General features: G+C 33.2%; 1 protein-coding gene across 1 annotated transcript in view; it reads right to left on the bottom strand.

Moving 5' to 3' along the window:
- Window positions 1-24553: 24553 nt before the first annotated feature.
- The window catches only part of LOC139899932 (uncharacterized), a 45149-nt gene continuing 42662 nt past the window's right edge, over window positions 24554-27040 (bottom strand). The window contains exons 7-13 of the mRNA XM_071882757.1: window positions 26571-26577; window positions 26118-26314; window positions 25945-26011; window positions 25761-25832; window positions 25541-25609; window positions 25329-25428; window positions 24554-24582 (exon numbers count right to left, since the gene is read on the bottom strand). Coding sequence (XP_071738858.1) covers window positions 24554-24582; window positions 25329-25428; window positions 25541-25609; window positions 25761-25832; window positions 25945-26011; window positions 26118-26314; window positions 26571-26577 — 541 coding nt within the window. The remainder of the gene's footprint in view (window positions 24583-25328; window positions 25429-25540; window positions 25610-25760; window positions 25833-25944; window positions 26012-26117; window positions 26315-26570; window positions 26578-27040) is intronic.

Genomic DNA, 27040 nt, shown 5'->3' on the forward strand with positions numbered 1-27040 from the left:
GTTGCTACTTCTTTCTGGGTTATACCCAACGAAATTATGTTGATACATGAAGTAATCGGGTCATTTTAAGAGATAAAAGGGAAGTATATATATTCACAATTCAAAGCTTTGTAGAAGTAGATATGTGGAATATTAAATTGTCTTACTTTATTAATCTCCAAGAAAAAGAGTTATGCAAGTGGTAGTACTATGGCCGACCACTTAAAAGCTCGATGAGCTGTCTTCAATTTTTCTTTTTAAAAAAAAAACAAACCCACAATAATGAACCTCTATTCGGAATAATCAAAGTGAGAGTGGAGACGGTGGGGTTTCAAGATAGGGAGTACCTTGTAAAAAGTAAAGTTGTTTAGATAAAATAAAATAATTAGATACTATGAATGATTTACTATGAAATTTATGTCAATTAAATCAATTGTTACGATGAAAAATATAATAATAAAAGTAATAGTTATAGTTATTTTATTAAGCACGTGTGTGGGGGCACCGCAATTGTCGGTAGCTAAAACAAGAGCATATGAACGTAGTAATGTTTTGCATCTCCATAGCAACCCCAACTACTCTTTTGGTTAAATAAATCATTAAAAAAAAAAAAAAAAAAAATTACGGAGTACATTTTTTTTTTATGAGCTAAATGAGTAAATAAAAAAAATAGATAAGTAATAAGTGGCGGAACTTGAACTTTTCATCTGCGGGGGCAAGAGAGATAAGAACTAAAATAATTTATCCAAAAAAACATAAATTTGTTCCAGCAAATATTATAGCATATAGCATACATATTACTAGCAAATATTAAAGTCTAAACAATTTATCAAATATACAAAAACGTAAACAAAATAATTGGAGTTTTGTGTTTAAATTTTCTGATAGGCTACCATTAAGGTATTATGCTACATTTTTTTTAATGGGCCAATTGAATTACCTTTAATTTATTATTTTGGGTGGGGCTGGGAAATAATAAATACTACTAATAATTTTCCAGCCCATTACATACAAACGCTATTACGCTAGTTAGAAGAAAAAAGTGAGCAGGGGTAACCGCCACACCCTGTCTCATGAATCTTCCGCCCCTGTAAGTAATGATAGTGGACAGCATTAAAGAAGATATGGTTATCAATGTATACTGTTTAGAAATTATGATCATAAAGATGATAGATAATGATAGATGAATAATGCACTGAACAAAAATTTCAACTAATTGATATCAATAATACAAAGTAATAATAAAGAAATAATAAAATAATAATTTGATATCAATTGAATTCTCTGTATCTTACGAACAACTTGTGGATATTTATGAAGTTAGTGGTGATGCATGATTGCATGTATATTTAAATATTAACAGGTACAGTAATATAGGTACCTAATTGAATTTATAGCGTGCATAATAAAATTAATAATATAATAATATAGAGTAATATAGAAGAAGAGATATATATCTCTTAGGACGGCGCATATGATGAAAAGCGCAGTGCATACTATTAAAAGCGCATATGATAAAAAGCGCATATGATGAAAAGCGCAGCGCATATGATTAAAAGCGCATATGATAAAAGGCGCATATGATTAAAAGCGCAACGCATATGATTAAAAGCGCATATGATAAAAGGCGCATATGATTAAAAGCGCATATGATAAAAGGCGCATATGATTAAAAGCGCATATGATAAAAGGTGCATATGATGAAAAGCGCATATGATGAAAAGCACAGCGCATATGATTAAAAGCGATTAAAAGTGCATATGATGAAAAGCACATATGGTGATTAATGAAAAGAGTATTGAGAAAAATCACCAATGTTTCTTGAAAGAATTCAAGGTTATATATATGAACCAATTCATCCATCATGTGAACCATTTTGATATTTCATGGTTCTAATAGACGCATCTAGCGGATGATCTCATATTTGTGTGTTATCAAGCCGTAATATGGCATTTGCAAAGTTTCTTGCACAAATTATTAAATTGAGAACACATTATTCTGATTACACCATTAAAAGGATGAGAATATATGTTGGATATGAAACATCTTCAATCATAAGATATATTGAGCCCATGACGGGTGATGTTTTTACAGCACGTTTTGATGATTGTCATTTTAATGAAACATTGTTCCCTAGATTAGGGGGAGAAATGAAAAATAAAGAAAATGATGTTTCATAGTATGAACATCAATTAAGGTATGTTGATTCTCGCACAAAAGAATGCGAAAAGAAAGTTAAAAAATAATGCATATGCAAGAATTTGCAAATTAATTACTTTATGTATTTAAAGATACAAAAGAGTGACTAAATCATATATAATAGCAGGAAATGCTCCAGCTCGAATTGAAATTCCAAAAGCTGGCAATAATGTCACTCATGAGTCTTTGCCACATCTGAAACGTGGAAGACAAATTGGTTCCAAAGATAAAAATCCTAGAAAAGGAAAATCAGCTGATAATGAGATAAAAGAAAGTGTTCAAGAAGAACCATAAATCAATATTCCTTCTGCAGAGGATATTGATAAATGTAAATACATAAATTGCGATAAATTATGCAATATTATGGAACCGAAATGAAATAAAAAAAAAAAAAAAAAAAAAAAAAAAAAAAATCTTGATGAGATATTTTCATATAATATTACAATGACATCATGAATAAAGATGATGATCTAGAACCAAAATCTGTCATTGAATATCAAAATAGACATGATTGAGCTCAATGAAAAGGAGAAATACGAGCTGAATTAGAATCGCTCAATAAAAGAAAAGTTTTCGGATTAATCGTTATCACTTTGAAAAATGTGAAACGTATGGGATACAAATGAATTTTTATCCGAAAAAGAAATGTGCAAATGAAGTTACAAGGCAAAACTAGACTTGTAACTCAAGATTTCCCACAAAGACCGGAAATGAATTATGAGGAAAACTTATCCTACTGTAATGGATACAATTACTTATTAGATACTTAATCAACCTGGTAGTTACTTAAATGCATCTCATGAATGTTGTAACTACTTATCTGTATGGATCACTTAATAGTGATATATATGAATATACCTGAAGGGTTAAGGTATCATAAGCATCTAATACAAAACCCAAGGGAATGTATTCTATTAAATCACAAAGATTTTTATATGGGTCTATACAATTAGGACGTATGTGGTATAACTGATTAAGTGATTACTTGATAAGAAAAGTGTATACACATAAACTTATTTGCCATGTTATTTTATTATGAAAAACAATGATCTTAACATCATATGAACAAATAAAGAGATCTATGAAATCATTCAACTTCTAAAGAATTATTTTGAAATGAAAGATCTTGAAAATACCAAGTATTACCTTAGATTGCAAATTGAGCATATGCCTAATGGTTAACTTGTACATCAAACAACTTATACCGAAAAGATTTTAAAACATCTTTTAAAGACAAACTCATTGTTGTTAGATCACTCAATATTGACACTGATCTATTTCATCCCTGCGAAGATCATGAAAATCTTAACAGATCGGAAGTTCCATATTTTAGTGCAATTGAGGTTCTTATGTATCTTATAAATTGTACAAGACCTGACATTTCTCTTGCAGTTAATTTGTTGGCAAGATTCAGCTCAACTTCTACCAAATGACAATGGAACAGGATCAAACACATATTTTGATACCCTTGAGGAACTGCCGATTTAAAATTATTTTATTCTAACGCTTCAAAACAAGATTTGGTTGATTATGTATATGCAGGTCATTCATCAAATCCTCATAAAGATAAATCTCAAACTCGATATGTATTCCTAAATGGAGGTACCACAAAATCATGGCGTTCTAAAAAAAAACAAACACTTGTTGCAACATCATCAAATTATGCCGAAGTGATTGCATTACATGAAGCCACTCGGGAATGTTTTTGGTTAAGATCAATGACACAACTCATTATTGATTCTTGTGGACTAGAACGCGATAAAAGTTCAACAACTATCTATGAAGATAATCCAGCTCGCATAGCACAGATGAAAGAAGGATATATCAAAAGTGACTGAACAAAACACATACCCCCTAGATTCTTCTCATACACTCAAAATATCATCAAGGACAACCAGATTGAAATGAGATATGTTCAATCCAGCAAGAACTCTGCTCATCTTTTCACCAAAGCATCTTCAACTGCTATTTTCAGAACGCATGTTCATAATATTGGCATGAGGCATGTTCAAAAGATGTAACAGCTCAACAATGTCTACTTGAGGGGGAGTCAACTATATGCTGCACTCTTTTTCCCTTAGCTAAAGTTTTTATCCCACTGGGTTTTTCTTTGGCCAAGGTTTTTAACGAGGCAGTAAATTGTAGTTTATCTCCAACAAAACAAAAATTGACATCCAAGGGGGAGTGTTATAATAATATATACATATATGTATATATATGTATATGTACAAGAAGTCATAAATGGATGGCTTTATAATAATATATATATGTACAAGAAGTCATAAAATGGATGCCAATTTTGTAGTATAAATACCTCATGTATTAGCATTGTAAAATGTACCATTTCATAGAATTATATGAAATACACACTTATCCTCTCTTTTACTAATATTTCATAAATAAGTATAATTGTATTTTGTAGTTCTTTTATTAAATTATAACAACAAATTAGTTTCTCTGAAGATGGGAGTATTATGTCCCTACAAGACTTCAATAAAAAAACATCTCGTGGCATGAAATAAATTAAGTTTATACTCGTTCAATTATTATTTTCTTGAATGTGCTATACCGTTGAATTTTTGAAACATCTATTACACCTATAACACATTAATTGATTTTTTAAATAAAAGATTCCGTAGTTATTTGAATTTTATAGCGTTGTGGGAAATAAATAAGTATGGTATTTTATTGTTATCGGTTTTTTTTTTTTTTTTTTTTTTTTTTTTTTTTTTTTTGTAAGCGAGGAAACCCTCCTATGAACGAGCACATTGGCTCCCCCATAAAAGGTAAAACCTCGAGTAATCAAGTCCCCCGAGCGCGAGACCTGGTACCGGGTGAATTGCGCATTATGCGCACCCTCTAGTCACACTCCCTTTTTGAACAATTTGGCATAGTCAGGAATTGAACCCGGGTGGTGTGCTTCATTGGGCAACTCGGTGGCCACTGGTTATCGTTTTTCTTTAATCACCAAACTTTTCAAATCAATACTTGTAATCACCAAATTAAACTTTCTTATTATTATACTCTATACACTATTGGTCATGGCTATTATTTGAATTGTAACGGATACACACTCAACACTTTTGAGTTCAAACGATATATATAGTATATAAAATTTCTAGATATTTACCTTGACACTTATTTTGCAAAATATTCAGACAAGTAGTCCTAATATAATAATGTGTGAGAAAATCTGTGTCATCAAAAAGCAAAAGGCCGGGTTTGAAGCCCTGACACACCATGACCACAATCACTTAATGAATCATGTATGTAACATCTAACATTATGGATATGCAGCCAATCCGTCTGAATTGTTGGTTAATCAACTTTTTGCCACCAAAAAATAATGATTAGTAAAAAGTTTATATTAATAACATTCTAGCTGTTATGATGAAACTACTTCAAATCTAAATTTCTAGCTATATATTTCTAGCTATATCAACTCTGTAAACATTGATGTTTTTTTATAAGTGTTGATTAACTGTAGGAACTATTTATGCATTAAAAGATAGACGTTGGTTAGTTTTGCAAGCGATTGGGTGGTTATGATAGTAGGTGAATGGAGTTGTATGTACATGTATATATATGCCAATGATTGCTTAAATCAAACACATGTCAACAAAAAACAGGTTAAGATTGAAAACAGATAATGATTGGGCACAGAAAGCAGTGAAATGATATGTTGTTAGGTAAAGCAACATTAACCACTAATCTATTAAATTACTCCGTAGTATCTATATGTATATGCAGCCTCCATTGAATTTTGTTACTTAATTTAACCAACATTTCAACTACTCCATCCCTTGATACCTTTTCCATTACAAGCATGTTAACTTGATCGGTTGCAAACCATTAACTCTTGCTTTTAGCTAGTGATGCAAATCTTCACATATAAATCTACAACGACATATATTTTTTCGTCCCCACGAGACTTGAACTCATTGTATTGATAATTAATAAGTTGATTTTAAATGAATACATTTCGTATTCTAGCTGTTTTTCTTTAGTTGTTGGGACTTTCAGAGTGTGGGACTACAAAACATAAATTATGTATTAGTGATCGAGTTTTAGATTCACAAAATGGATATGAAAGTTATCCTTACACCTACTATTGCAAAACACCCCGTCTCGAGCCGTTGCGACGCCCATTGCGACGGTTTGGTGACTAGCCCATCCCGTCTCGAAGAGAACCGTCTAATATGACAGTCAACGGTCAAAATTCGGGTCAAAGTTGAAAAAAATCAAGTTAAAATCTCTCAAAATTAGAAAAAGCCATAAGTCGGTAAAATCAGTCAAATTTGATGTATTATATTAACGGTGATAGCGATTATGGGTACAAATTAGTCAATTAAAGTTTTTGGTTTTAAAATATGTACACATATATACTTATATATATTTAAAAGTCAATTTTGGTCAACGTCCGTCTCGACTCCCGTCTTGACCCCGTTTACCCCGTCTCGAAAGTCTCGACCTTTTTAGGACCCCGACCTTCTCGACCCTTTTGCAACCTTGCTTACACCTATTAATTTTTATCATACATACACTTACACTATTAAAATGATTTTAAACCTAATTCTCTAATAACTATTTTCATTAAGAGAAGTATTTCATTAAGAGAAGTAATTTAATAAATCGTCAAAACAATATTTTTATATTTTAGTAGTATGACTAAGTGAGGATGTTTTAAATAATTGTATACATTATCTCGTCAAATAATGAAATAATTACAACTGTAAAGTGAGTTTTTAATTAACAGATGTTTTTTCAATGCATATAGCTTAAAAAAAATAGCTACATATTAATTTGGTTGACAAATTCATGTTGATCGACAAACAGTTTCACATTGTTTTCAGAAATATAAAATAAATTCAAATGGGTGATTGACTATATAACCCGGGTGATCGAGTATAACGCTCCCACGCAAGCGGTAATTTCTCTTTTTCCTTTCTTTTTTCTCTTTCATCCACATTAATAACTACATAATAAATCACTTTTATAATCCCACAAGTCAACCTTCATTTTAGCGTTCGAAAAAAAGAAAAATAATGGAATCACATAATAAAAATTACTCGCTAAACCTACATAATGATGTGATCAATAAGATGATGAAGAAAGATACGTATAAAAGAAAATAATGTAATATACATTAATTGATTCACGTATTATGCGCATCATCTTATATCTTATATATAATAACTAGCAAACTGGCCCGCGCGATGCTGCGAGGCCTTTCGAGTTGCATATAAACGAAATCATCAATATGATGTGGTTAGTTTGGGTAGTTTATTGTACGTGTATGTTGAAATGTCCCGTTCTTATCGATTAAAAACGTTCCATATTAATTGATTTCGTTACGAGGTTTTGACCTCTATATGAGACGTTTTTCAAAGACTGCATTCATTTTAAAACAAACCATAACCTTTATTTCATCAATAAAGGTTTAAAAATCTTTACGTAGATTATCAAATAATGATAATCTAAAATATCTTGTTTACACACGACCATTACATAATGGTTTACAATACAAATATGTTACAACAAAATAAGTTTCTTGAATGCAGTTTTTACACAACATCATACAAGCATGGACTCCAAATCTCGTCCTTATTTAAGTATGCGACAGCGGAAGCTCTTAATAATCACCTGAGAATAAACATGCTTAAAACGTCAACAAAAATGTTGGTGAGTTTTAGGTTTAACCTATATATATCAAATCATAATAATAGACCACAAGATTTCATATTTCAATACACATCCCATACATAGAGATAAAAATCATTCATATGGTGAACACCTGGTAATCGACATTAACAAGATGCATATATAAGAATATCCCCATCATTCCGGGACACCCTTCGGATATGATATAAATTTCGAAGTACTAAAGCATCCGGTACTTTGGATGGGGTTTGTTAGACCCAATAGATCTATCTTTAGGATTCGCGTCAATTAGGGTGTCTGTTCCCTAATTCTTAGATTACCAGACTTAATAAAAAGGGGCATATTCGATTTCGATAATTCAACCATAGAATCTAGTTTCACGTACTTGTGTCTATTTTGTAAATCATTTATAAAACCTGCATGTATTCTCATCCCAAAAATATTAGATTTTAAAAGTGGGACTATAACTCACTTTCACAGATTTTTACTTCGTCGGGAAGTAAGACTTGGCCACTGGTTGATTCACGAACCTATAACAATATATACATATATATCAAAGTATGTTTAAAATATATTTACAACACTTTTAATATATTTTGATGTTTTAAGTTTATTAAGTCAGCTGTCCTCGTTAGTAACCTACAACTAGTTGTCCACAGTTAGATGTACAGAAATAAATCGATAAATATTATCTTGAATCAATCCACGACCCAGTGTATACGTATCTCAGTATTGATCACAACTCAAACTATATATATTTTGGAATCAACCTCAACCCTGTATAGCTAACTACAACATTCACATATAGAGTGTCTATGGTTGTTCCGAAATATATATAGATGTGTCGACATGATAGGTCGAAACATTGTATACGTGTCTATGGTATCTCAAGATTACATAATATACAATACAAGTTGATTAAGTTATGGTTGGAATAGATTTGTTACCAATTTTCACGTAGCTAAAATGAGAAAAATTATCCAATCTTGTTTTACCCATAACTTCTTCATTTTAAATCCGTTTTGAGTGAATCAAATTGCTATGGTTTCATATTGAACTCTATTTTATGAATCTAAACAGAAAAGTATAGGTTTATAGTCGGAAAAATAAGTTACAAGTCGTTTTTGTAAAGGTAGTCATTTCAGTCGAAAGAACGACGTCTAGATGACCATTTTAGAAAACATACTTCCACTTTGAGTTTAACCATAATTTTTGGATATAGTTTCATGTTCATAATAAAAATCATTTTCTCAGAATAACAACTTTTAAATCAAAGTTTATCATAGTTTTTAATTAACTAACCCAAAACAGCCCGCGGTGTTACTACGACGGCGTAAATCCGGTTTTACGGTGTTTTTCGTGTTTCCAGGTTATAAATCATTAAGTTAGCATATCATATAGATATAGAACATGTGTGTAGTTAATTTTAAAAGTCAAGTTAGAAGGATTAACTTTTGTTTATAAACAAGTTTAGAATTAACTAAACTATGTTCTAGTGATTACGAGTTTAAACCTTCGAATAAGATAGTTTTATATATATGAATCGAATGATGTTATGAACATCATTACTACCTCAAGTTTAGTAGGTAAACCTACTGGAAGTGACAAGAAATGATCTAGCTTCAAAGGATCTTGGATGGCTTGAAAGTTCTTGAAGTAGGATCATGACACAAAAACAAGTTCAAGTAAGATTTTTACTCGAATTAAGATAGTTTATAGTTATAGAAATTGAATCAAAGTTTGAATATGAATATTACCTTGAATAAGAAAGATAACCTACTGTATATAACAAAGGTTTCTTGATCTTAGATGATTACTTGGAATGGATTAGAAAGCTTGGAAGTAAATTAGTAAACTTGAAGGGATTTTTGAAGTGTTCTTGAAGTGTTCTTCCTATGATGATTATAGCTTGATTCTTGAAGTGATTTTTGATGAAGATGATGATTAACTACTGGAAAAATACGTTCATAATAGTGTGTGTGTGTGTTGAGAGAGAATTAGAAAGAGAATTGGAAGTGAAATGGAGTGAATGATGAGTGGTAATTGGTGAATGGTGAGTGGGGTTAAAAGGAGTTCTAGTTAGTTGACTAGCTCATGGTAGAAGTTAAAATTTATTAGTCATACATGACATAATCAAGAGTGGAATCCCATGCTAGTTCCTATTGGTATATACTCATAGTAAGTACGTTTTGAAGCTGTGTATAATACGGGTAAGAATACGACTAGAATTCTTGATGAAAGAAAAGAATGGAAAAGTAACTGTAACCATTTTTGTTAAGTATGAGTGTTTTGATATATGTCTTGAAGTCTTCCAAAAGTATTTTAATACATCTAAATACACTACTTGTATATACATTTTAACTGAGTCGTTAAGTCATCGTTAGTCGTTACATGTAAGTGTTGTTTTGAAACCTTTAAGTTAACGATCTCAATTAATGTTGTTAACCCATTGTTTATTATATCTAATGAGATGTTAAATTATTATATTATCATGATATTATGATATATTAATATATCTTAATATGATATATATATACATTTAAATGTCGTTACAACGATAATCGTTACATATATGTCTCGTTTCGAAATCCTTAAGTTAGTAGTCTTGTTTATATGTATATAACTCATTGTTAATATACTTATGGAGATACTTACTTATCATAATCTCATGTTAACCATATGTATATCCATATATATATCGTCATGTCGTTTTTACAAGTTTTAACGTTCGTGAATCGCCGGTCAACTTGGGTGGTCAATTGTCTATATGAAACATATTTCAATTAATCAAGTCTTAACAAGTTTGATTGCTTAACATGTTGGAAACATTTAATCATGTAAATATCAATCTCAATTAATATATATAAACATGGAAAAGTTCGGGTCACTACAGTACCTACCCGTTAAATAAATTTCGTCCCGAAATTTTAAGCTGTTGAAGGTGTTGACGAATCTTCTGGAAATAGATGCGGGTATTTCTTCTTCATCTGATCTTCACGCTCCCAGGTGAACTCAGGTCCTCTACGAGCATTCCATCGAACCTTAACAATTGGTATCTTGTTTTGCTTAAGTCTTTTAACCTCACGATCCATTATTTCGACGGGTTCTTCGATGAATTGGAGTTTTTCGTTGATTTGGATTTCATCTAACAGAATAGTGAGATCTTCTTTAGCAAAACATTTCTTCAAATTCGAGACGTGGAAAGTGTTATGTACAGCCACGAGTTGTTGAGGTAACTCAAGTCGGTAAGCTACTGGTCCGACACGATCAATAATCTTGAATGGTCCAATATACCTTGGATTTAATTTCCCTCGTTTACCAAATCGAACAACGCCTTTCCAAGGTGAAACTTTAAGCATGACAATCTCTCCACTTTCAAATTCTATATCTTTTCTTTTAATGTCAGCGTAGCTCTTTTGTCGACTTTGGGCGATTTTCAACCGTTGTTGAATTTGGATGATCTTCTCGGTAGTTTCTTGTATAATCTCCGGACCCGTAATCTGTCTATCCCCCACTTCACTCCAACAAATCGGAGACCTGCACTTTCTACCATAAAGTGCTTCAAACGGCGCCATCTCAATGCTTGAATGGTAGCTGTTGTTGTAGGAAAATTCTGCTAATGGTAGATGTCGATCCCAACTGTTTCCGAAATCAATAACACATGCTCGTAGCATGTCTTCAAGCGTTTGTATCGTCCTTTCGCTCTGCCCATCAGTTTGTGGATGATAGACAGTACTCATGTCTAGACGAGTTCCTAATGCTTGCTGTAATGTCTGCCAGAATCTTGAAATAAATCTGCCATCCCTATCAGAGATAATAGAGATTGGTATTCCATGTCTGGAGACGACTTCCTTCAAATACAGTCGTGCTAACTTCCCCATCTTGTCATCTTCTCTTATTGGCAGGAAATGTGCTGATTTGGTGAGACGATCAACTATTACCCAAATAGTATCAAAACCACTTGCAGTCCTTGGCAATTTAGTGATGAAATCCATGGTAATGTTTTCCCATTTCCATTTCGGGATTTCGGGTTGTTGAAGTAGACCTGATGGTTTCTGATGCTCAGCTTTGACCTTAGAACATGTCAAACATTCTCCTACGTATTTAGCAACATCGGCTTTCATACCCGGCCACCAAAAATATTTCCTGAGATCCTTGTACATCTTCCCCGTTCCAGGATGTATTGAGTATCTGGTTTTATGAGCTTCTCTAAGTACCATTTCTCTCATATCTCCAAATTTTGGTACCCAAATCCTTTCAGCCCTATACCGGGTTCCGTCTTCCCGAAAATTAAGATGTTTCTCCGATCCTTTGGGTATTTCATCCTTTAAATTTCCCTCTTTTAAAACTCCTTGTTGCGCCTCCTTTATTTGAGTAGTAAGGTTATTATGAATCATTATATTCATAGATTTTACTCGAATGGGTTCTCTGTCCTTCCTGCTCAAGGCATCGGCTACCACATTTGCCTTCCCCGGGTGGTAACGAATCTCAAAGTCGTAATCATTCAATAATTCAATCCACCTACGCTGCCTCATATTCAGTTGTTTCTGATTAAATATGTGTTAAAGACTTTTGTGGTCAGTATATATAATACTTTTGTCCCCATATAAGTAGTGCCTCCAAGTCTTTAATGCAAAAACAACCGCTCCTAATTCCAAATCATGCGTCGTATAATTTTGTTCGTGAATCTTCAATTGTCTAGACGCATAAGCAATCACCTTCGTTCGTTGCATTAATACACAACCGAGACCTTGCTTTGATGCGTCACAATAAATCACAAAATCATCATTCCCTTCAGGCAATGACAATATAGGTGCCGTAGTTAGCTTTTTCTTCAATAACTGAAACGCTTTCTCTTGTTCATTATTCCATTCAAATTTCTTCCCTTTATGCGTTAATGCAGTCAAGGGTTTTGCTATTCTGGAAAAGTCTTGGATGAACCTTCTGTAGTAACCAGCTAGTCCTAAAAACTGGCGTATGTGTTTCGGAGTTTTCGGGGTTTCCCACTTTTCAACAGTTTCTATCTTTGCCGGATCCACCTTAATACCTTCTTTGTTCACTATGTGACCGAGGAATTGAACTTCTTCCAACCAAAATGCACACTTTGAAAACTTAGCGTACAATTCTTCCTTCCTCAATACTTCTAACACCTTTCTCAAATGTTCACCGTGTTCTTGGTCATTCTTTGAGTAAATAAGTATGTCATCAATAAAAACAATGACAAACTTGTCAAGGTATGTGTAGTGACCCGAACTTTTCCATGTTTATATATATTAATTGAGATTGATATTTACATGATTAAATGTTTCCAACATGTTAAGCAATCAAACTTGTTAAGACTTGATTAATTGAAATATGTTTCATATAGACAATTGACCACCCAAGTTGACCGGTGATTCACGAACGTTAAAACTTGTAAAAACTATATGATGACATATATATGGTATATATATATATAGTTAACATGATACTATGATAAGTAAACATATCATTAAGTATATTAACAATGAACTACATATGTAAAAATAAGACTACTAACTTAATGATTTTTAAACGAGACATATATGTAACGATTATCGTTGTAAAGACATTTAATGTATATATATCATATTAAGAGATATTCATACATGATAATATCATGATAATATAATAATTTAAAATCTCATTTGATATTATAAACATTGGGTTAACAACATTTAACAAGATCGTTAATCTAAAGGTTTCAAAACAACACTTACATGTAACGACTAACGATGACTTAACGACTCAGTTAAAATGTATATACATGTAGTGTTTTAATATGTATTTATACACTTTTGAAAGACTTCAATACACTTATCAAAATACTTCTACTTAACAAAAATGCTTACAATTACATCCTCGTTCAGTTTCATCAACAATTCTACTCGTATGCACCCGTATTCGTACTCGTACAATACACAGCTTTTAGATGTATGTACTATTGGTATATACACTCCAATTATCAGCTCTTAGCAGCCCATGTGAGTCACCTAACACATGTGGGAACCATCATTTGGCAACTAGCATGAAATATCTCATAAAATTACAAAAATATGAGTAATCATTCATGACTTATTTACATGAAAACAAAATTACATATCCTTTATATCTAATCCATACACCAACGACCAAAAACACCTACAAACACTTTCATTCTTCAATTTTCTTCATCTAATTGATCTCTCTCAAGTTCTATCTTCAAGTTCTAAGTGTTCTTCATAAATTCTACAAGTTCTAGTTACATAAAATCAAGAATACTTTCAAGTTTGCTAGCTCACTTCCAATCTTGTAAGGTGATCATCCAACCTCAAGAAATCTTTGTTTCTTACAGTAGGTTATCATTCTAATACAAGGTAATAATCATATTCAAACTTTGGTTCAATTTCTATAACTATAACAATCTTATTTCAAGTGATGATCTTACTTGAATTTGTTTTCGTGTCATGATTCTGCTTCAAGAACTTCGAGCCATCCAAGGATCCGTTGAAGCTAGATCCATTTTTCTATTTTCCAGTAGGTTTATCCAAGGAACTTAAGGTAGTAATGATGTTCATAACATCATTCGATTCATACATATAAAGCTATCTTATTCGAAGGTTTAAACTTGTAATCACTAGAACATAGTTTAGTTAATTCTAAACTTGTTCGCAAATAAAAGTTAATCCTTCTAACTTGACTTTTAAAATCAACTTAACACATGTTCTATATCTATATGATATGCTAACTTAATGATTTAAAACCTGGAAACACGAAAAACACCGTAAAACCAGATTTACGCTGTCGTAGTAACACCGCGGGCTGTTTTGGGTTAGTTAATTAAAAACTATGATAAACTTTGATTTAAAAGTTGTTATTATGAGAAAATGATTTTTATTATGAACATAAAACTATATCCAAAAATTATGGTTAAACTCAAAGTGGAAGTATGTTTTCTAAAATGGTCATCTAGACGTCGTTCTTTCGACTGAAATGACTACCTTTACAAAAACGACTTGTAACTTATTTTCCGACTATAAACCTATACTTTTTCTGTTTAGATTCATAAAATAGAGTTCAATATGAAACCATAGCAATTTGATTCACTCAAAACGGATTTAAAATGAAGAAGTTATGGGTAAAACAAGATTGGATAATTTTTCTCATTTTAGCTACGTGAAAATTGGTAACAAATCTATTCCAACCATAACTTAATCAACTTGTATTGTATATTATGTAATCTTGAGATACCATAGACACGTATACAATGTTTCGACCTATCATGTCGACACATCTATATATATTTCGGAACAACCATAGACACTCTATATGTGAATGTTGGAGTTAGCTATACAGGGTTGAGGTTGATTCCAAAATATATATAGTTTGAGTTGTGATCAATACTGAGATACGTATACACTGGGTCGTGGATTGATTCAAGATAATATTTATCGATTTATTTCTGTACATCTAACTGTGGACAACTAGTTGTAGGTTACTAACGAGGACAGCTGACTTAATAAACTTAAAACATCAAAATATATTAAAAGTGTTGTAAATATATTTTGAACATACTTTGATATATATGTATATATTGTTATAGGTTCGTGAATCAACCAGTGGCCAAGTCTTACTTCCCGACGAAGTAAAAATCTGTGAAAGTGAGTTATAGTCCCACTTTTAAAATCTAATATTTTTGGGATGAGAATACATGCAGGTTTTATAAATGATTTACAAAATAGACACAAGTACGTGAAACTACATTCTATGGTTGAATTATCGAAATCGAATATGCCCCTTTTTATTAAGTCTGGTAATCTAAGAATTAGGGAACAGACACCCTAATTGACGCGAATCCTAAAGATAGATCTATTGGGCCTAACAAACCCCATCCAAAGTACCGGATGCTTTAGTACTTCGAAATTTATATCATATCCGAAGGGTGTCCCGGAATGATGGGGATATTCTTATATATGCATCTTGTTAATGTCGGTTACCAGGTGTTCACCATATGAATGATTTTTATCTCTATGTATGGGATGTGTATTGAAATATGAAATCTTGTGGTCTATTATTATGATTTGATATATATAGGTTAAACCTATAACTCACCAACATTTTTGTTGACGTTTTAAGCATGTTTATTCTCAGGTGATTATTAAGAGCTTCCGCTGTCGCATACTTAAATAAGGACGAGATTTGGAGTCCATGCTTGTATGATATTGTGTAAAAACTGCATTCAAGAAACTTATTTTATTGTAACATATTTGTATTGTAAACCATTATGTAATGGTCGTGTGTAAACAGGATATTTTAGATTATCATTATTTGATAATCTACGTAAAGCTTTTTAAACCTTTATTGATGAAATAAAGGTTATGGTTTGTTTTAAAATGAATGCAGTCTTTGAAAAACGTCTCATATAGAGGTCAAAACCTCGCAACGAAATCAATTAATATGGAACGTTTTTAATCAATAAGAACGGGACATTTCAGTATGGTCCACACACTCGGTTCATAAGGTCCATGAACACAGCTGGTGCATTAGTTAAACCAAATGGCATGACCATAAACTCTTAATGACCGTAACGTGTTCTGAAAGCAGTCTTTGGAATATCATCTTCTTTCACCCGCATTTGATGATACCCGGAACGTAAGTCAATCTTTGAATAAACAGACGAGCCTTGTAGTTGATCAAATAAGTCGTCGATTCTCGGTAGTGGGTAGCGGTTCTTGATGGTAAGTTTGTTCAACTCTCGGTAGTCGATACACAACCTGAATGTACCATCTTTCTTCTTGACAAACAAAACAGGAGCTCCCCACGGTGATGTGCTTGGTCGAATGAAACCACGCTCTAAAAGTTCTTGTAATTGGCTTTGTAGTTCTTTCATCTCGCTGGGTGCGAGTCTGTAAGGAGCACGAGCTATTGGTGCAGCTCCTGGTACAAGATCTATTTGAAATTCAACGGATCGATGTGGGGGTAATCCCGGTAATTCTTTCGGAAATACATCGGGAAATTCTTTTGCAATGGGAACATCATTGATGCTCTTTTCTTCAGTTTGTACTTTCTCGACGTGTGCTAGAACAGCATAGCAACCTTTTCTTATTAGTTTTTGTGCCTTCAAATTACTAATAAGATGTAGCTTCGTGTTGCCCTTTTCTCCGTACACCATTAAGGGTTTTCCTTTTTCTCGTATAATGCGAATTGCATTTTTATAACAAACGATCTCTGCTTTCACTTCTTTCAACCAGTCCATACCGATTATCACATCAAAACTCCCTAACTCTACTGGTATCAAATCAATCTTAAATGTTTCGTTAACCAGTTTAATTTCTCGATTTCGACATATATTATCTGCTGAAATTAATTTACCATTTGCTAATTCGAGTAAAAATTTACTATCTAAAGGCGTCAATGGACAACTTAATTTAGCACAAAATCTCTACTCATATAGCTTCTATCAGCACCCGAATCAAATAAAACGTAAGTAGATTTATTGTCAATAAGAAACGTACCCGTAACAAGCTCCGGGTCTTCCTGTGCCTCTGTCGCATTAATATTGAAAACTCTTCCGCGGCCTTGTCCATTCGTGTTCTCCTGGTTCGGGCAATTTCTAATAATGTGGCCCGGTTTTCCACATTTATAACAAACTACATTGGCATAACTTGCTCCGACACTACTTGCTCCGCCATTACTCGTTCCGACACCATTTGTTCCTTTCGTTCTATTAACCCCTGGTCCGTAGACCTCACACTTCGCTGTGCTATGACCATTTCTTTTACACTTGTTGCAAACTTTGGTGCAGAACCCCGAGTGATACTTTTCACACCTTTGGCATAGCTGCTTCTGATTGTTGTTGTTGTTGCGGTTATTATTGTTGTTGGGATGATTGTTGTAGTTGATGTTGTTGTTGTTGTTGTTGGGCCGTTTGTTGTAGTTGCGATTGATGTTGCGATTGTTGGGATAATTGTTGCGATTATTGTTGTAATTACTGTTGTTGTTGTATTGGTGATTCTTATCACCATTTTCCTCCCACTTTCTTTTGACTTGCTTCACATTGGCCTCTTCAGCAGTCTGTTTTTTAATTCTTTCTTCAATCTGGTTCACTAGTTTGTGAGCCATTCTACATGCCTGTTGTATGGAGGCGGGCTCGTGTGAACTTATATCTTCTTGGATTCTTTCCGGTAATCCTTTCACAAACGCGTCGATCTTCTCTTCCTCATCTTCGAATGCTCCCGGACACAATAGGCACAATTCTGTGAATCGTCTTTCGTACGTGGTAATATAAAATCCTTGGGTTCGTAACCCTCTAAGTTCTGTCTTGAGCTTATTGACCTCGGTTCTGGGACGGTACTTCTCGTTCATCAAGTGCTTGAATGCTGACCACGGTAGTGCGTACGCATCATCTTGTCCCACTTGCTCTAGATAGGTATTCCACCATGTTAACGCAGAACCTGTGAAGGTATGCGTAGCGTACTTCACTTTGTCCTCTTCAGTACACTTACTTATGGCAAACACCGATTCGACCTTCTCGGTCCACCGTTTCAATCCGATCGGTCCTTCGATTCCATCAAATTCCAAAGGTTTGCAGGCAGTGAATTCTTTGTAGGTGCATCCTACACGATTTCCTGTACTGCCAGATCCAAGGTTATTGTTGGTATGTAGCGCAGCCTGTACTGCGGCTATGTTTGAAGCTAGAAAAGTACGGAATTCCTCTTCATTCATATTCACGGTGTGTCGAGTAGTCGGTGCCATTTCCTTCAAAATAGTCAAATGGAACAAGTTAATCATACAGAATATTAAGAGTAGTTAATAGTATTTCGTAGCATAATATGAACTCATTTATAAAAGCTTTTTCTTCATATTAGCGTTTTATAAGTTTAAATTCGGGTAGTACCTACCCGTTAAGTTCATACTTAGTAGCTAATATACAATTCAACTACTACAATTCTATATGAAAAACTGATTGTAATAATATTTCGCGTTCAAACTTTTATACAATATTTTACAAACTTACAATACCGCTTATTTTACATAAAGCATGAAATATAGCACACAATAACTTTGATACAAGATAGTTGTGAAGATAATTCTAGCTAGTACACAAGTCGTTCAGCAAAGGCAATAAAGACACGTAATTCATACGTCCAGAAACAAGTCATGCATTCTGGTTTTACTAGGACTACTTCCCATCCTTGGTCTTGTGGAACATAACCGTTATGGCCATTGATAAGACAGCGTGTTGTAATGTCGTCAAAGGGACGAGGGTTACGTAATGTCCAACAGTCCCGTAACAATCTAAAAATCTCATTTCTTACCCCAATTACCGACTCCGTCACTTGTGGGAACGTTTTGTTTAATAGTTGTAGCCCGATGTTCTTGTTCTCACTTTGGTGAGAAGCGAACATTACTAATCCGTAAGCATAACATGCTTCTTTATGTTGCATGTTAGCCGCTTTTTCTAAATCACGAAGTCCAATATTCGGATATATTGAGTCAAAATAATTTCTTAACCCATTGCGTAAAATAGCATTTGGGTTCCCCGCAATATATGCGTCAAAGTAAACACATCGTAACTTATGGATTTCCCAATGTGATATCCCTCACCTTTCGAACGAAAGCCTTTTATAAACCAAGGCATTCTTGGAACGTTCTTCGAATGTCTTACAAACTGATCTCGCCTTAAATAGTTGTGCCGAAGAATTCTGACCGACTCTAGACAAGATTTCATCAATCATGTCTCCGGGTAGGTCTCTTAAAATATTGGGTTGTCTATCCATTTTGTGTTTTTTATACTGTAAAATAGACAAGAGTTAGATTCATAAAAAAAAATACTTATTAATACAAGCAATTTTTACATATATCATAAAGTATAAGCACACTATATTACATATATTACACCACACGAATACAACTATCTTATTCCGACTCGCTTGTTTCTTCTTCTTTGGTTTTGGTTCGTTTTGCCAAGTTTCTAGGGATATATGATGTTCCCCTAATACGAGCCGTCGTTTTCCACATTGGTTTAGAAAAACCTGGTAGTTTAGAGGTTCCCGGGTCATTGTTACAACTTAAGGACTTCGGGGGTTGACGATACATATAAAGTTCATCGGGGTTGGAATTAGATTTCTCTATTTTTATGCCCTTTCCCTTATTATTTTCTTTTGCCTTTTTAAATTCAGTTGGGGTAATTTCTATAACATCATCGGAATTCTCGTCGGAATCCGATTCATCGGAGAATTGGTAATCCTCCCAATATTTTGCTTCCTTGGCGGAAACACCATTGACCATAATTAACCTTGGTCGGTTGGTTGAGGATTTTCTTTTAATTAACCGTTTTATTATTTCCCCCACCGGTTCTATTTCTTCATCTGGTTCCGATTCTTCTTCCGGTTCCGATTCTTCTTCCGGTTCCGACTCTTCTTCCGGTTCCTCTTCGGGAACTTGTGAATCAGTCCACGAATTATTCCAATTTACATTTGACTCTTCATTATTATTAGGTGAGTCAATGGAACTTGTTCTAGATGTAGACATCTATCACATAATATCAAACGCGTTAAGAGATTAATATATCACATAATATTCACATGTTAAAAATGTATAGTTTCCAACAAAATTTGTTAAGCAATCATTTTTCAAGTAAACACGGTCGAAGTCCAGACTCACTAATGCATCCTAACAAACTCGATAAGACACACTAATGCAAATTTTCTGGTTCTCTAAGACCAACGCTCGGATACCATTCTGTAACACCCCATCTTAACATGACCACAATATTGTCCGCTTTGCCCGTAGGCGCACGACTTTTTCTTGGCAACCACACACGAGAAGCACTTTCCCAGGAGGTCACCCATCCTGGTAGTGCTCTCGCCCGAGCACGCTTAACTACATCGTACTCACACATCTGCTCTGCCTATGGTCCCAAAACGCGTTGTGTCATTTAAGCGTGAGTATTACCTTATAATCCCATGATCACTCATGTCTGTGGGCGATGTGGGATTTGCCTAGGGTGTTACATTCACCCCCCCTCAGGGACTCATCGTCCTCGATGAGGTTTGCCCCACCACCCCCAACGGCACATGAGTGGCTCTGATACCAACTGAAATGTCCCGTTCTTATCGATTAAAAACGTTCCATATTAATTGATTTCGTTACGAGGTTTTGACCTCTATATGAGACGTTTTTCAAAGACTGCATTCATTTTAAAACAAACCATAACCTTTATTTCATCAATAAAGGTATAAAAAGCTTTACGTAGATTATCAAATAATGATAATCTAAAATATCTTGTTTACACACGACCATTACATAATGGTTTACAATACAAATATGTTACAACAAAATAAGTTTCTTGAATGCAGTTTTTACACAATATCATACAAGCATGGACTCCAAATCTCGTCCTTATTTAAGTATGCGACAGCGGAAGCTCTTAATAATCACCTGAGAATAAACATGCTTAAAACGTCAACAAAAATGTTGGTGAGTTTTAGGTTTAACCTATATATATCAAATCATAATAATAGACCACAAGATTTCATATTTCAATACACATCCCATACATAGAGATAAAAATCATTCATATGGTGAACACCTGGTAATCGACATTAACAAGATGCATATATAAGAATATCCCCATCATTCCGGGACACCCTTCGGATATGATATAAATTTCGAAGTACTAAAGCATCCGGTACTTTGGATGAGGTTTGTTAGACCCAATAGATCTATCTTTAGGATTCGCGTCAATTAGGGTGTCTGTTCCCTAATTCTTAGATTACCAGACTTAATAAAAAGGGGCATATTCGATTTCGATAATTCAACCATAGAATGTAGTTTCACGTACTTGTGTCTATTTTGTAAATCATTTATAAAACCTGCATGTATTCTCATCCCAAAAATATTAGATTTTAAAAGTGGGACTATAACTCACTTTCACAGATTTTTACTTTGTCGGGAAGTAAGACTTGGCCACTGGTTGATTCACGAACCTATAACAATATATACATATATATCAAAGTATGTTTAAAATATATTTACAACACTTTTAATATATTTTGATGTTTTAAGTTTATTAAGTCAGCTGTCCTCGTTAGTAACCTACAACTAGTTGTCCACAGTTAGATGTACAGAAATAAATCGATAAATATTATCTTGAATCAATCCACGACCCAGTGTATACGTATCTCAGTATTGATCACAACTCAAACTATATATATTTTGGAATCAACCTCAACCCTGTATAGCTAACTCCAACATTCACATATAGAGTGTCTATGGTTGTTCCGAAATATATATAGATGTGTCGACATGATAGGTCGAAACATTGTATACGTGTCTATGGTATCTCAAGATTACATAATATACAATACAAGTTGATTAAGTTATGGTTGGAATAGATTTGTTACCAATTTTCACGTAGCTAAAAGAGAAAAATTATCCAATCTTGTTTTACCCATAACTTCTTCATTTTAATTCCGTTTTGAGTGAATCAAATTGCTATGGTTTCATATTGAACTCTATTTTATGAATCTAAACAGAAAAAGTATAGGTTTATAGTCGGAAAAATAAGTTACAAGTCGTTTTTGTAAAGGTAGTCATTTCAGTCGAAAGAAAGACGTCTAGATGACCATTTTAGAAAACGTACTTCCACTTTGAGTTTAACCATATTTTTTGGATATAGTTTCATGTTGATAATAAAAATCATTTTCTCAGAATAACAACTTTTAAATCAAAGTTTATCATAGTTTTTAATTAACTAACCCAAAACATCCCGCGGTGTTACTACGACGGCGTAAATCCGGTTTTACGGTGTTTTTCGTGTTTCCAGGTTTTAAATCATTAAGTTAGCATATCATATAGATATAGAACATGTGTGTAGTTAATTTTAAAAGTCAAGTTAGAAGGATTAACTTTTGTTTGTAAACAAGTTTAGAATTAACTAAACTATGTTCTAGTGATTACGAGTTTAAACCTTCGAATAAGATAGTTTTATATATATGAATCGAATGATGTTATGAACATCATTACTACCTCAAGTTTAGTAGGTAAACCTACTGGAAGTGACAAGAAATGATCTAGCTTCAAAGGATCTTGGATGGCTTGAAAGTTCTTGAAGTAGGATCATGACACAAAAATAAGTTCAAGTAAGATTTTTACTCGAATTAAGATAGTTTATAGTTATAGAAATTGAATCAAAGTTTGAATATGAATATTACCTTGAATAAGAAAGATAACCTACTGTATATAACAAAGGTTTCTTGATCATAGATGATTACTTGGAATGGATTAGAAAGCTTGGAAGTAAATTAGTAAACTTGAAGGGATTTTTGAAGTGTTCTTGAAGTGTTCTTCCTATGATGATTATAGCTTGATTCTTGAAGTGATTTTTGATGAAGATGATGATTAACTACTGGAAAAATACGTTCATAATAGTGTGTGTGTGTTGAGAGAGAATTAGAAAGAGAATTGGAAGTGAAATGGAGTGAATGATGAGTGGTAATTGGTGAGTGGTGAGTGGGGTTAAAAGGAGTTCTAGTTAGTTGACTAGCTCATGGTAGAAGTTAAAATTGATTAGTCATACATGACATAATCAAGAGTGGAATCCCATGCTAGTTCCTATTGGTATATACTCATAGTAAGTACGTTTTGAAGCTGTGTATAATACGGGTAAGAATACGACTAGAATTCTTGATGAAAGAAAAGAATGGAAAAGTAACTGTAACCATTTTAGTTAAGTATGAGTGTTTTGATATATGTCTTGAAGTCTTCCAAAAGTATTTTAATACATCTAAATACACTACTTGTATATACATTTTAACTGAGTCGTTAAGTCATCGTTAGTCGTTACATGTAAGTGTTGTTTTGAAACCTTTAAGTTAACGATCTCAATTAATGTTGTTAACCCATTGTTTATTATATCTAATGAGATGTTAAATTATTATATTATCATGATATTATGATATATTAATATATCTTAATATGATATATATACATTTAAATGTCGTTACAACGATAATCGTTACATATATGTCTCGTTTCGAAATCCTTAAGTTAGTAGTCTTGTTTATATGTATATAACTCATTGTTAATATACTTATGGAGATACTTACTTATCATAATCTCATGTTAACCATATGTATATCCATATATATATCGTCATGTCATTTTTACAAGTTTTAACGTTCGTGAATCGCCGGTCAACTTGGGTGGTCAATTGTCTATATGAAACATATTTCAATTAATCAAGTCTTAACAAGTTTGATTGCTTAACATGTTGGAAACATTTAATCATGTAAATATCAATCTTAATTAATATATATAAACATGGAAAAGTTCGGGTCACTACATATGTAACTATATATGTGTATAAAACATAGGCCGAAGTGTTTAGCTTATTTTTTGAAAAACATTCGTTTCGCATATAGTTAGTTGCGTTGTGTTCGTAAAATTATTTCGAGTTGTATGGTGAAGTCGGAAAAATTTAACGCGTATCGAGCGGGAAGATATAACCGGTTGAATATTTGGGTGGAGTTTGTTTAAGTTTTTTTTTATTAAAATAATGATTTTACGTTTTTAACCCTTGAAAAGTTGTCATTTTAACATTGTGTGGGGGTTGTTTTGTAATTATGTTGAATTTTCACTATTGTCGTTTTTGGGTGAATATCGGGAATGTACGACACCAGAACCTTTGGTTGATATATATTACTACTAGCTTTTAAGAGCCCGTGCGTTGCACGGCGGGCCCTAATAAAAAAGCTATAAAATAAGCTTAATGGAAATAAGATCAAAAATTGACTGCAACTTACAAAAAGATGAGATGAACTTGCGTGTAGAGTACAAAAGGGTTTCACATAAGTCGATGGAAGTATGTACATGGATTGGAGAGAGCAAGTTGGGGTGAAGAGAAAGATATGCCGATGATTGTGACTTCTCACCTAACTTAAAGAGGCGAGTGTGTTTCAACCGATGGATTGGATATTAGATCGGTTCAACCATTGTTGGTTTGATGGGCCTGATCGATTTTGGTCTACGTTAGTTAACTATTTGGATCACTAAGTTAAACTGTTAAAAACCCCATGTATAAATTGCGAATTATGTGAAAATTATTTGAATTATTACATAATTTTGGCCCATATTTATTTTGATAAGGAATAATAAAAGTAAGCAACAGGTAATTGTTTATAATTATTCTTATGTCTGATTAGTTATAGTTTAGGAAAAATGTACATCTGTTTTTATATGTTGTAGGTAATGTTTGGGGAAACAAATTATGTACTTTAACTTAGAAAAGATTGGCAGATGACCAAAGTTAGAGAAACATTTATGAACAGACTATATTATGATTATGATCCTGCAACTGATGAAATTATTGTTCGATGACAGTGTTATTCCAAATAGCATTTTGGTTTTAAAACAATGTTAATGTATAGAAAAAGCGTAACAACATCGAAATATGATTCGAGAATAATCCCTAAATTGATAAAACTGACAAGAACTTTTGTCCAAAGGAAACTTTGGAGGGGTGTATCTGGTGCTGCTTGTAAGGTCCACCGTGTGTTTATCCTTAGACAACATGCTTGAAGAACCACACTGTAATGGAGATTAACAGATGAAATTTGTTAGTGGCAATGAAGTTTCAAACCGATTGTCTACTATATTTTTATGATGAGTGGATAAACACTGATGGAGTAAATATTTGTACTTTTGTTGAAAATGACAGATCAGACATCTCAGCTTCAAGTTTCATCTGTTTGATTTTTTTCCTGTCAAGCTGTGAACGAAAAAAGGCAAAATAATTGTTAATTACTATAAACAAATGAAGAATAGTAAATGGTTGTTTTTTTAATTTGTTCACACAACATAATTGTTAAGGTGATGTGTTGATTACCTTGAACTGTTCACGGAAATTTCTCAACAAATACGTCATCAGTCGATGCCTCTTTGACTGTATACTTAGATTGTGTGTACTTTTTGTTGTTACCATTAATTTCCACCTTGAACAGAAGAGTATTACTGACTAATGCTTCTAATTTCACGGGTTGATCCTCATCTTCAGGTAAAGAATTTTTTTATCTCATAAGCAGACTTGGTAACATATTTCTTCACCAGAGATTCAAAAAGAGTGAATGTTGCTACCCCGGTATCGTCTGCTACACGGACACTAACCTTGAACCTGTGTATTGTGTAATAGATGTTATAAACTTGACATAACATTATGAATATTATCTTATGATCAAAATACATAGTGTTAACAATTATGTTTCATGCATTTCAAATACCTTAGTGCAACTTGTGGATTTTGACCACGGTCTTTGCATCTACGCTTCAATAATAGTTGTTGGTCTATGTCAAGTGTAAAATCGACATCCTTCGATGTTGGTGGTTCTTTCGTGTGACATTTCTTACATGCGATATATGACCACGTCTCGTCCGGTTCAACAGCAATGATCTCTGCTTCTACAACAAAGACACCTTCCTACAAAGTAGACAAAGAATCAACAGTATATGTTAGTAACAAAAATTGTATAAGTTAATGCATAATTACGTATACATGAGTATATATATTTTTTAAAAATATAAAGGATAGTAATAACAATATTAATTGATAAGTCCCCACATCCAACACAAATAACATCCTGAAACCACTCTTCAATAGGTTTGCCTTTTGGTGTCAACGATGGTGTAAACGAAGGTGCCAATTAACTCTGAGCGTCATTCTCTTTATGTATTGCCATATACCTGTAGCAATTATAGCAGTATCGATTAGCGTAATGTGATAGGAATTGTGACGATCGCTCCAAATCCATATGGACGAACATGTCATTCATCGATTTCATTGCGAGGTATTTGACCTCTATATGATATGTTTTGTAAATATTTCATTCTTTTGAAAAGGCACACCATAAATGAATATTTAAATCAAAGGTTTTTGACATCTGATGATTTCTACATATAGACAATCACCGTAATATAATAGTTTACAATAGTACTTCCGTTGACAATGCAGTCAAAATAAGATACATGGTGATGATTTGGTGAATACAACGTTTCCTTGAAAAATATGCCATGTAAGACTCTATGCACATAGCTTGTCTAACATATAAGCAAACAGCGGAAGACTTCTAGGGAACCTGAGAATAAACATGCTAACAAGTGTTAACACAAAGGTTGGTGAGTTCATAGTTTTAATGTTTTGCATAAT

The sequence above is a fragment of the Rutidosis leptorrhynchoides genome, chromosome 3, assembly GCF_046630445.1.
Source record: "Rutidosis leptorrhynchoides isolate AG116_Rl617_1_P2 chromosome 3, CSIRO_AGI_Rlap_v1, whole genome shotgun sequence".
Taxonomy (NCBI): domain Eukaryota; kingdom Viridiplantae; phylum Streptophyta; class Magnoliopsida; order Asterales; family Asteraceae; genus Rutidosis; species Rutidosis leptorrhynchoides.